The following is a 13,121-nucleotide window of genomic DNA, read 5'->3' as shown; positions in this document are numbered from 1 at the left end:
CTGGTTCCTAATAGAGCTCTCTTTATTTGTTCACTGTTCCTCAGTCACTTTTGTTTGTTACAAAATGCAGTCTTGACTTTATTTAAACAGTACTTAAACTAAACTGCTCATGCCATGCAAAAATAACATTTTATGCACTTTTTTTGTGGGGGGGCCTCCCATGTTTTTAGTTCACAGGCATTATTACCGCATTTTTAAGAAACAAGTTTTATTATTATTATTAATTATTATTATTATTATTGCTTTTGTAACTAGTCACATGCTGGTTTCACGTGTGGGACAATAACCTGTGTCTCCCGGGTTGGAATGAATTTCTGGGGCAAACAAGTGGTTTTCCATCTTGCACCCTTCTTGACTATTGTCCTTTTTTACTTCTGCCACAGCATGGTAAATGTCCTGCCTACAGTTGTGACTTGTGTCCTGGGGGGAGGAAGAGCCCACACAGGCCTCTTCTCTCAAAGGGTCTCTTCCATCACTACTAGGTTTATCTGAAAAGCAGTTTGGGCTGGAGTCAGCCTGCTTGTCCTGCCTGGGCCCCTGGAGCTCGAGGAAGTCATCATCTTCGCCAGTGTCTATTTCGGTGAAGCTCCTCCTCTCTCTTGACGAGAAAGGAAAGAGTTTCTGCTTGGGAAACCGAGGGGTCAGCCCTTTGGAAGGTCCCTGACAGTGTGCGGCTACCTCGGCACCCAGCAAGGGTCTGTCTCCCTGGGAGGGGGTTTCTTCGAGGAGGATGGTGCTGATGAGCTGCGGGGTGGTGAGTGAAAAGTCAGCCGTCGTGACCGGCAGGGGCCTGGCTGTGCTGGGCGGGGTCTGGGGGGCGCTGCCTCTGTTTTCCTTAAAGTTCACTTTGAGCGATCTGGATTTCAGGGGGTTGCTGCCTTTCAGCGAACTCTTAGGGCTCTCGGAGGTGCTGTCCAACTGCAAAGGGCCGTGGAGCCCACTTTGGGAAGCGCCGGCCTCGAGGCTCACAGTTATGTCGACTGGAGCGTATTCCAGGATGGCATCCCTGGCCCCGGGCCCTTTCTCTCTGCTTAGTGTTAGAAATGGGGGCCCCCTGGCTCTTTGGTGCTCTTCCGTCGCCATGAGGTCGGGTGGGAACTTCATCTGCAGGTGGGAGGCGGACAGCGGCGGCAGGGGCGACCTCTCGGTCTCCGTGAAGTCGGTGGCACAGCTGGTGAAGCTGTCTATGCTGGAGGTGCTCTTCATGTCCACGATGACCTCGGTCTGCGCCACGGCCAGCTGCTCCTGCGGGCAGACCACTTCGGCCATTTCTATCTCCTCTTCGTACGCAGACGGCCTCTCGGGCTGCTCCTGGCCGTCGGGGTTCGGGTGAGCGTGAGGCTGGGTCTTGGTGATTTCGTTGTACAGCATCTCCAGCTTCTGGGCACTCAGGTGCTGCGGGCTGGAGGAGGAGGTGTTGTTCAGCTGCTCGTGGGAATCTTTTTGGCTGACCTCCTGGTACTTGTTCTCGAAAGATTTGTTGGAGCTCGTTTCCGACAGCGCTTTCCTGGCCCATTTCCAGCGGCTTGGGGACAGGTGATTATCATCCGCTGAGTCCTTGGTACTGGCTGACTCTCCTGCCTTCTCCACGGCCACGTCGATCAGTTCCATGCTTCGGGCAAAGGCATCTTTCAAGTTCATAGAAACGATGCTTCCGTTCCTCTTGGCCCGCTCAAGAGCCTCTCTCCTTTTAATTGCCTTCTCCTGGCGTTTCTGCTCCTTGTAAAACTCAGAAAAATTATTCACGATGATTGGGATGGGAAGAGCAATAACCAGAACCCCGGCAATACAGCAGAGGCCTCCCACTATTTTCCCTAATAACGTTTTCGGGTAAATGTCACCATAGCCCACGGTGGTCATGGTGATGGTGGCCCACCAAAACGACGCGGGGATACTGGTGAACTTGGTAGCATCTTCATCCTTCTCAGCAAAAAATACCAGGCTGGAAAATATCATTATCCCCATGGCCAAGAATAAGATCAGTAAGCCCAGTTCGTTGTAACTCCGTCTGAGGGTGAACCCCAGAGACTGCAGGCCTGTGGAGTGTCTGGCGAGTTTCAGGATCCTGAGGATGCGCATGATTCGGAAGATCTGAACCACACGCCTCACGTTCTGGAACTGCAGCACGCTCTTGTTGGACTCCGTGAGGAAGATGGTGACGTAATAGGGCAAGATGGCCAGCAAATCAATGACATTCAGCGGGCCTTTAAAGAACTTCCACTTATTTGGTGAGGATAGGAAGCGTAAGAGGTACTCCATGGTAAACCAAGCAATACACACAGCCTCCACATGGGCCAACTGGGGGTTGTCGTTGGGTTGTCCAAATTCATCCACCGCCTGCAGCTCTGGCAGCGTGTTGAGAGACAGGGCGATGGTGGAGAGCACGATGAACAGGATGGACACGATGGCCAAGATCTGGAAAAGAGAAGGGAGTCCAAGTTAGCAAATACTCTGTTGCGTAGGCAGCTGGGAGACATTTGGATTCACTGGTCTTTCAATGATACGAATTGCTCAAAGATATTCCAGGAAGGTAACTTTATAGCCTAACATTCTCTAACTAATGCAAACACATTCACTTTTCATGAGTTCATCTCACTTAGAAGCCCAATGTAGTACCCATTTAAATTCCAGGGCCTAAGCAATTTGACCAAAATAATCCATTCCCCACCCCTGCCTTTGTTCTTGTGTGAGTAACCATCCTTTGGAATCGCTTTGGGGAGCAATCTCGCTTCTCTTAGTTTTGCTATTTTTCCCTCTAAGCCACCTGGTTTGTGTTTCTTTAAGTGAATCGCCTGACATGCCACATATGCTAGACAGAATTCATGGTTTCTAGAAGTTTTATTCTACAATTAAAACCACAAATGCCGACCTACACACGAGAGAGAATACAGCATTCAGTGCAACAATGCTTCCCGTATGACCAATACCATTCATGTGGTAAGCACTGACGGCAGAACCAAATCAGGAGAGCCTTCATCCTGGGATGTGGGGACTTCTGGCCAGCATCATGGGGGAAAGGAAGATCAGAGCTAACTTCATTCGGTCAAGAAAGGTTTCATAAAGAAGATCTTGTTGACCAACCACGATGATTTTGGTGCAGGGCAGACATTTTAGGTGGAGGAAAAAGCACGATGTCAGATGTGGCAGGAAAGAGGAAAAGCTCAGGGAGAACTGAGAAGATGGGATGACAGGATTTTCGTCAGTCTGAGCTCTGAGCCTGGCTTTATCGCTTCCTATGTGACCTTGGGCACGTTTTTAACCTCTCATTGTCTCAGTTTACAAATCTGTAAAACAAAGACAATGGTCATAGCTGTTTCCTGGTTGTTGTGAAGATTACATGACACACAAATATTGCCAAATAAATGAAAGGCACTCGCATTATTAAGAGGCTGAAATGAACAGGACTCCAGTCTGGAAAGACAAAGGCCAAGAACAGGTATGTGGGAAATCTGTGAAGACATTCACCATATAGGCAGCCCAAGTAGGGATTTCTTTATAAGGCGGAGATTTATAAGACCAAGCATGAAGGTTTGAGAGCCAGGGGAGGAAGCACTTTTTTGCTTAGTAAAGACTATGCATCTGGGACCCATACTTGGTGAATAGGAAGCCTCTCTTAGCTAGATTAGGTCTGGCTTGGCTTCGTCTGACCTTTGTCAGTGATCTCGGGAGCTGCCATTGGTCTCAGTTATTATAGGTAGCTCTGAAAAATACCCTGACAGTGACTATTTAATTTAAAAATGTAGCATCCAGTAAACGTTTCAAAGGACAATGATTAAGCAGCTTGAGATCCCACAGCCCAGTGAACCTGAGATCATGAAGAAATTAGTTTGCTTCTAACTGACAGCAGGACTTGTAAACGAGAGTCTTCTGTTCTTTCTCCTTCCATTTTCCTCTCTTTACTCTTGTAAGTGTCTCTTCTTCTGGGTTACTTTCCTGACCCTTTCTCCTCGTATGCCTCCTATACCTTTCATTGTATTTCGTTCCTGTTCTTTCAGCTTCTATCTTTCCTCTCAAATCTCTATTAAGTAAAGTTGCAGTATAATGTATTTCAGAGTGTGCTGCAGATACTGACTAAAGATTTATGGTTCCTTAACTTAAAGTACGGTATTTTACTGTTAGTATTTTATATATTTTTCTTGGACAAAACTAAGGTAAGTACTTTTTACTTGAGTATACTTCAGAATTTCCTTGCAAATCGTGGATCAATGAATCACCGTAGAAAAAAGGTTCTCTTCATCCTATTCTAAGAGATTGTGGAAGCTAAAGTTAGAAAGCTTCCCTGAAGGTTTAGATAAATCCGTGGATAATGGATTCAGAGGATTTACTAAGGGCAAGCTGGGAAAGCTCATCTTGAATCTTCACCCACAGAGGCCAATGGCAGGGTGACACTGACAAAATTCTGCCACTACAATATTCCTTAGGAAGCACTGGTCAGGTGCCATCCATTCTTATGCTCTTACCATGAGTAACCAGGTCCCTCTGCTTTCTAGAAGGTCATGCTGTGATATAACAGGTATATTATATCCAGTGGGCATTTTAAGTGCTGGCATTGCTGCCCTCATTCTTGTTCTGACAATCCATATTCTAGATTTTCCATATCTTATCTGTTCACCTGCCCGTTTTGGATGCATCTTCCTGATGCTTATCACTTCAAAGAGCAAGGAGAGAAGTAGAAATACAAATGACACCATTCCATTATCTTCCAACCCTTTTGGACAAAGAACAGAAGTGGGTGGTCCAAGGTGGGCCTTCAGTTTTCCTTGACTCCATAATCACAGCTAAACTGTAGGTCATTTAACTTGGGTAGCTAATTTTGGGAAATAATGAAACACTGTATAGTACTAATGCAGTCTACAGTCAACCGCAACTTAACACATACAGCTACATTTTATACCTGGAAATTCAGCCCAGGCACAATATGATCTGATGTACATTTTTTCCCCACCCCCCAAAGATTCATTTATTGAATTGGAGAGAGAGGGAGTGGGGCAAAGGGAGGGGGAGAAAGAGTCCCAAGCAAACTCTGTGCAGAGCATGGAGCCTGATGTGGGGCTCAACGTCATGACCCTGAAATCATGACCTGAGCCAGAACCAAGAGTCAGATGCTTAACAACCGCGCCACCCAGGAGTACATTTTTGGAGTACATTTTTGAAGGAAAAGAATAACAACAGGAAAAAACCAAACACTCAAGCTCTTAGCAACCCTATATTTGTGTTATAGAAACCATAGGTACTGAAGTGCATTATTTTCTGTCTCAAGTTCAAATTTAATCTGTCAAAATCCACTTGCTTTCAGTTTAGAGAAATGGCTTATTTTAAATATCTGTGAAGCTTGGAGTTCTCCCAGAAAGACAGTGCTGTAGACAAATTATTCAATATATACCAAAGATGATGTGTAGGACAATAAGCCAAATGGGAGTTTATTGTTTTATTGTAGAGTTTTAAAACAAAATAAATATAATAAATGTGATATTTTGCACTAAACTACAGGAAATACTTCTAAACATGGATATTTTTGAGTACAGCAAATCCTACCGCATTTAGGCATTGCCTCTTTGATCCTAACTATGCACAAGTTAGATTTTTAATTCCCATCACCTCTACCAACTGTCTCTCTCAGCTCTAGCAAGCGGACTTTGGCTTGCACATGGCAAATGAAGCGGACATGGAGGAACTGCAAACAATTATCTGGGTGAGATTGGCTAACTCCCCTGGAGATTTGCATTAGATCATCTCCACAGTCCCTTTCACCTCTCGCATGTGATGATTCTCTTTCTAAACCACCACATTTTGCTAATTCCAGTCATGTCTGCAAACCAAACCGAGGACAAGTCACAACGGATCCTGTCATGTGGCTGAATGGCCAAAACACTTTTGTTGCTGAAGAAATGAAAAGTCAAATGAGAAGACTTTGAAAGCTATTGCACTGTTATGTTCCAAGCATTTAGTTACTGGGAATAGACTGTCTTTCTGGATAAAACTTTCCTTTAAATCACCTGGGTCATGATTTTAATTCTTCACATAAACACAGAAATTCACAGGATCACATGGAGTTAAGAGGGGGACTCCTCGCACTTGCAGTAATAGGTACCAAAGGTCGGTTGCCTAGATATCTGTTTGTGAGAGGAAGTAAGGCGGTTGGAGACTTGCCTCAATTGTACCAATTTGTTGATGTTATAGCCTCTGAAGGGGTATAATGGTATTAATGGGGGTTCTGTGGTGGAAAGAACACAGGACAGGGAATGAAAACATATGCTTCTACCTCTGCGGGCTACTTAGACAGGCCAGTTCCCTCTCTGAGCTTCGGTTCCCTTACTGGCAAAATGAGGTGCCCCACATTTGCCTCACATGCCTCACAGGGTTGTTAAGGATCAAACTAGATCGTTCACATGAAGCATCCCATAAAATGTAAAGGGGGATAGAAATGCTGGAGATGTGTCTGGACAAAGCCTTCAGCCAGCATCAAGAGGAAATAAAAAATACTTAGACTGTTTATCCCCCATTTAGATACAATTTCATATCTGCTTTAAAGTCACTGACATTCCACACTCCACGAAAACACATGGAAACTTCTGTGCCTTGCACCGAGGGTCATTGCAGGTATATTCTCTCTCCCCTCTCTTCCCTAACCTCTCCTTCCTACCTTCACAAATGTATGCTGAAAGGTGAAAGTTACCTGCTTTCTCTTCCTATCGGGATATAACACATTAAACAAGCAAAAAAAACCTGGTCAGCAATAGAAAACAGCATGGAGAACGTGATGATGAGAATTTTCAGGAGAGAACCAGCTTATTTAAATTGACAGCAAGGAAAAGCCCTGTGACAAACATTATTAGGAGCACAAAGAATTTTCCACTTTCACAAAAAGGACAAAGCATGAGCATATAAGCCAAACTTTAAACCAGTTGTCGAGGGAAGAGGCTAGAAGTTCGCTGGAATATCATGACTTTTATCCACTGATCTGCTCTTTCTAGCTATTTCTCAGGATGCTATCAACCACAGCAAACCAGAAAGGAAATCCTTCGCTCTTTGATCTAAGTTTGCTGGTCTAGCTTTCATATTCCTAGAACACATGGTCCTCTCCTCTATGCTGGAGTCCCTTAGTTGACTACTAGTTCTTTCTCCTTCAAAATGTTCCCTTGGCCCTCCCAGGACAAGTACCTTAAGTACAAGTACCTTAAGTACCCTCAGCTGATTCGCACACAATGAAGCATGAAGCCCTTCCGTGCTAACACACGACACATTGCAAAGAAGGAACATCGCCGAAAGGTTCGGGCGTTTGTCAATTATTTTGGCCCCGTGGTAACAGGGACCCAGGAATTCAATCTTCCCCCACCCGCATTTGGACACTGTAGAATGAGGCGTTTGAAGACATTTAGTCTTCCATGCCCAAGCTGAGGTCAGCTGTCCACCTGCAGAATGCCTTTCATCTGGGGTAAGGTGTGAGAAACCATCTAGTTCCACATACTATCCAATTCTTCTTTCAGTTTTTTATTCTCACATACAAAACCACTTCTTTGAGAGAAGAGTTTTCGGTTATCTTACGATTAAAGATACTGATTTGATAGTTTCTTGGTATCTCCTGGTACAAGCTTTGTTTCACTACCCATGATGTATTTCTGTATTTTAAAAGGTTAGATGTTAGGAAGCAAGTTATTAGGTAAAAGGCTAGTGAAGGAAACTTTAATTATTCTTCACAGTAACTCTTCAAAGAAAGGAACAACAGTGAGATGGGGATACCTTTCATCTCACACACACTCCAGTGATTGGGTAACCTCTTTTTAGGTCATTTGTTCTTACAAGTCTTCAGGAGTCAGAGAGTGAAGATGGAGACTGGCCAAGCCTGGCAGAAGACGCACGTCACTGCCCCTACTAGCCCCTCAAGGGTAGTGAGCACAGCTCTCCTGTTTTGTACACTGCGGAGCCTCCCTGCCTTCCCCAAGAAAGCACAACAGAAATGTGTAGACTCTTCTATTTAGTCTGGGAATGACAGATTTGGGGGGAGGGAGACAAGAAGAAAACAGGTGGAGTTTATCCTTTGAACAGAATTTCATTTAACTTATATCTAGGCTGTAAAAAGTAAATCCTAGAACACTCTGTATGTTTCACTATGGATCTATATCTGTCTATATCTACAGTTTCACTCTCTCTGTCTGTAGAGAGAAACATACATACCTATCTATCATCTATCTATCTATCATCTATCTATCTGATCTACGCATATATGAGATATATATGCTTCCTGGGCATGTCATCCGCCTTCATCCCATCAGGCACTACCACGCCCCACTATCCTCCATCTGCCCGAATCCTGCCACTTCTCTGGGAAGCCCTCCCTGGCACTCCAGACTACAGTGGCCTCTCTCTTCTGAATGCTTTGTAGCATTTATTTTCTGGGTTTATCAATACACAGAAGGTGTAATGGACACTTCTTGCAGTTACTTGACCTCACACAGTCTCCTTGGCAGCCTTGCTTGTACTCAGAAAGCTGCCTACCCACAGGATTGGCAGATTTAAGAAATAGAAAGCAAGATGCTGTTATATTTGAATCAAACATTTGTACGGGAATACCTGCACTAAAAAAATATATTGTTTATATGAAATTCACTAGGCCTTCCATATTTGACCTGGCAACCTTACTTCCTTGGTAAGTTAATCCATTGCTCTAGCTGGCCCGATCAGATATTCTTGCTCCTGGAAACCTGAAGTTTGAACCGAGAGATTAGGAATTGCTGGGGTGGCGTCACATAAAGGGCAGTGCTCCAGAAGGAGGAGTGACTCACTCAAATTGTGAGGGGCTCTGCGTCTGCCTCAGAACACTGCTTGCCAGTAAGCTGCCCCCTTCCAGCTTAGGCCGGCCAGGGTTTTGATCAGGTTTGGTTACACCCATAAAACCGTACAAACTTCTTAATCATTTGACAATTTCACAGGCGATAATTTTGTTTCTCAAGCAAGGTTTTAGAATTTTGGAAGGCACCAAATACCTATTTTGCATAGAATTTCTTATAATGCCTGACACAGAGCACACAGAAGAATCAGACAGGTTCTTAGCCACATTCTACCACTTCCATGGGGCCCAAAGTCAACCTAAAAGCTTTAACCAGCAAGAGAATTTTTTTAACAATAGAAATTCATATTACAAATTGACCATTTTATGATAACGGACCAGCTTTACAAGTTCAGCAACATAACCCTTTCCTAGGTTTAAGCTATCCTTTTTATTAATCCTTTCTTTTTTCATTATGCTGAGTAGACTGCTGTTTTCCTTTTTAACCTTATTCCTTAAGAAGCCTGCTTGAGACTATGTATATTAGCTTTGGACTTCACCTTCACAGAAGGATACAGTTTCTTAAAGAAAAGTACTGTATTTATTCTGTGTCACTTTTTTTTTGTTGTTGTAGTTGAGTCAGATGTGGAATTTGCAGGTAATTCAACCAATGAAGTGATAGTTCCATGCATACATCAGGGTAGATTCATGCAATAAAATGTGAAGCCACTGAGAAGAATTAATCATGTAGGTTATCCATGAAAAAACATATACAAGAAAGACAAATGTCGGGGCGCCTGGGTAGCGCAGTGGTTAAGCATCTGCTTTCGGCTCAGGGCGTGATCCTGGCGTTCTGGGTTCGAGCCCCACATCAGGCTCCTCCGCTGGGAGCCTGCTTCTTCCTCTCCCACTCCCCCTGCTTGTGCTCCCTCTCTTGCTGGCTGTCTCTCTCTGCCAAATAAATAAATAAAATCTTAAAAAAAAAAAAAAAGAAAAGAAAGACAAATGTCGTCCGGCCTCACTTGTATGTGGAATCTAAAGCAAAAGCGAAACCAATAAAACCCTCACAGACACAGAGAACAGACTGGTAGTTGTGAGAGGAGAAGAAATGGGTGAAGGTTGTCAAAAGGTACAGACGCCCAGTTAGAAAATAAGTCGTGTAAATGTAATGGACAGCAGGGTGACTATAGCCCATGACACTGTGTGGCACACTTGTTATATGGCATAGTTGCTAAGGGAGGAAATCGTGCAAGTTCTCATCACAAGAAAAATGTATTTTTGTAACGACGTGTGGTGACAGATGTTAAGCAGACTTACTGTGGTGATCATTTCACAGCGTATACAAATATCGAATCATTATGTTTTACACCTGAAACTAATAGACTGCTAAACATCAATTATACCTCAATTTAAAAAAATACACACTTATACATACACACAAACACGCACATACACATACATAGAAACACATGCACACATATCACTATTTCATGCAATCAAAAGTCAAGCATCACAGAAAAGAAGTAAAAACATCATAAAAGTGCAAACTTAAGAATGCTATACATTCCATTTAAAATGTTTATTTACAAATGTAATTTGTTAAAACACCATATCCATATAAATAAATACACATCTTAGAGATGTGTAGACAAGAAAAAAATAAATGGAAATAAGCCTCCCTCCAGTTTTTCCTTCTTATCAACTTGCTAGTTCTTTGAAAAAATAATTCATGAAAACCTGAGGGAGAAAAAACAGATTGAACACTTAGAGTGTTTTGGACACTAGAGTATTTACAGTTGTATCCAGATTCTATATCATTTTTCCTTTTCCTGTTGGAAAAATTATTATTTTTTTTGCCCTAAGGACAATTTTTAAAAAGATTTTATTTATTTATTCTAGAGAGAGAGAGAGAGCACATAAGTGAGCAGACGGGGAGGGAGATGGAGGGGGGAAGAATCTGAAGCAGATTCCATGCTCAGTACTGAGCCGGATGCAGGGCTCGATCTCACGACATCGAGATCATGACCTGAGCCAAAACCAAGAGTCAGATGCTTAACTGACTGTGCAACCCAGTTCTAAGGACAATTCTAATTATAAATCTTCTCTTTGAGAGGGAGATCTTAAAGGACGAGTAGAAGTTGCCACGCAGGAAAGGGGATAAGGGTATTACAGGCCAGGAGGACTAGGTGGGCAAATGTTTTGAAGCCCAAAACATATGGTTTGCTCAGAAAATTTCAAGTGATTTTGTATGGCTGGGGACATCTATAAGGAGGCATGGCATGGAGGAGTCCATGGCGATTTCAGGACTGCTGTGTGTAAGGGTGTAGGCTTGTGCACTTGTCAGCTGCAGAGGGTACCAATAAAGAGATCGTGTGAATGATGGCTCCATCATTTGTGCAGTGTGCTACTTGCACAACCTTCCCATAATGCTGATTTCAGGGAACTGAGTGGTATAGTGTGATTGGATGCAGGTGGAGGCATACAGATGAGCAGGGGTGGGTGCTTCTCGGAAGTTATGGAATGGACAAATTCTGAAGGGCACTCGATGCACTGATGAAGAGTTTGGTGGGCCTCCCCCAAAGGCCAGTTTTCCTCCAAGTGCGGTCCCAGACCAGTAGCATCAGCATTTTGTGATGACTTGTTAGAATTGCAAATTCTCAGGCCCCACTCCATACCTACTGAATCAGAAACTCTGGGGAAAGGTCCAAAAATCTGTGTTTTAGCAAGTCCTCCAGATGCTTCTGAAGCTTACTAAAGCTTGAGGACATTGGAGTAAGGAGTAAAAACAAAACCAACCAACCAACAAAAATTTAAGCAGGGGAACAGAATGCTCAGATTTGCACTTTAGAAAGATCACTAATTACAGTGTGTGGGGCTGATTGGGGTAGGAGAGCAACCGAAGATCGGGTAGGAGAAGGAAGGGAAAATGAAGGGGGGTAAACAGAAGGGGGAATGAACCACGAGAGACTGTGGACTCTGGGAAACAAACTGAGGGCTTCAGAGGGGAGGGGGGTGGGAGAATGGGATAGGCTGGTGATGGGTAGTAAGGAGGGCACGTATTGCATGGTGCACTGGGTGTTATACGCAACTAATGAATCATGGAACTTTACATCAAAAACCGGGGATGTACTGTATGGTGACTAACATATCATAATACAAAATTATTATTAAAAAAAAACAAGGAGAGCAACTGAAGACAAGAGAAGTTTCTATTGCAGTAGCAATCTGGAAAGGGGTTCAAGAAGGAAGTACGTCACCAAATTATTTATGAGGTAGAATCTCAACCTCACTTCTATGAAGATGGTGAGTCTAGGAGCCCCCCATGTTTATGACTAAGTTTACCAGGAGCAGAGCAGCCCTGACACATCTCTGTGTATCTCACGTGGGTGGAAAACTCAGAGTGATCCTTGCCTTAAATCATCCCTTTCTTTGAAAAGAGTATTTCTTCATATCAAAAAAAATTCCAATAAGCACTTCAGGGTTTGGAATAGAAATAGAAAAATTTCTCTCAGAGTTAAACAACAGTTTATTGGTACATGAAAACATTATGAGACACACCCTATTATTTGCCAGAGCTATTTTCTTTTATAAAATTTTACCTTAAGTGTACATTCTGAAATCACACCGGGCAAAGACTTGTATTCTTACAACTTCCTATTTGAAGTTAGCACACTCTTTCCCCTAACGTTGCCACTGAGCTCATTTCTGTGGGTGTTGCTGACTGATTTCAGAAAGTCGGGCAGAGCGAAACGTCTGATCCTTTTGGGAAGTGCATACTGGATTGAAGAGTGCACTCCTAAATTCACGTACACCCAGAACCTCAGAATGTGACCTTATTTGCAGATGTAATTATTTAAGATGGAGTCATATTCAATTAGAGTGAGCCCTAAATCCAATGACTGCTGTCCTTCTGAAGAGGCCAGGAGAGATACAGAAAGACACACAAAGGGAAGATGGCTATGTGGCAGTGGAGGCAGGAGTAGGAGTGGTCCGGATATAAGCCAAGGAAGGAATCCCAGGAATCCCCAGCAACCAGCGGAAGCTAGGACAACGCAGGAAAGGATTCCTCTGTAGAGCTTCCAGAGGCAGCAGGGCCCTGCGGACACCTGGATTGCAGACTTCTAGCCTCCAGAGCTGTGAGAGAATACATTTCTGTTGTTTTGAGCCACGCACTTTGTGATATTTTGTTGCAGAAGCTCTGGGAAACCAATATAGTCCGGTCATACTCTTCAGTGAGGGTCCAGGCTTTAGTGTGAGAGCTGAGAACACATAAAGCCGTTCCATCTACTTCGTTCAAAAGTGGATTTAATGTTATTTGCAAAGGGGAGGAAAATCAAAGAGGTTTGGAACCTTT

At 43.5% G+C, this 13,121-nt stretch overlaps 1 protein-coding gene across 1 annotated transcript in view; it reads right to left on the bottom strand.

The window, feature by feature from the left end:
- Positions 1-211: 211 nt before the first annotated feature.
- The window catches only part of KCNB2 (potassium voltage-gated channel subfamily B member 2), a 354,012-nt gene continuing 341,102 nt past the window's right edge, over positions 212-13,121 (bottom strand). The window contains exon 2 of the mRNA XM_008710790.2: positions 212-2,415. Within this exon, the coding sequence (XP_008709012.2) occupies positions 256-2,415 (2,160 nt within the window). The 3' untranslated portion in view covers positions 212-255. The remainder of the gene's footprint in view (positions 2,416-13,121) is intronic.

Source organism: Ursus maritimus, unplaced genomic scaffold (genome assembly GCF_017311325.1).
Source record: "Ursus maritimus isolate PB19 unplaced genomic scaffold, ASM1731132v1 scaffold_9, whole genome shotgun sequence".
NCBI classification, from domain to species: Eukaryota; Metazoa; Chordata; class Mammalia; order Carnivora; family Ursidae; genus Ursus; species Ursus maritimus.
Note: the sequence above shows the minus strand (reverse complement) of the source record. Positions and strands in the feature narration are given on the sequence as shown.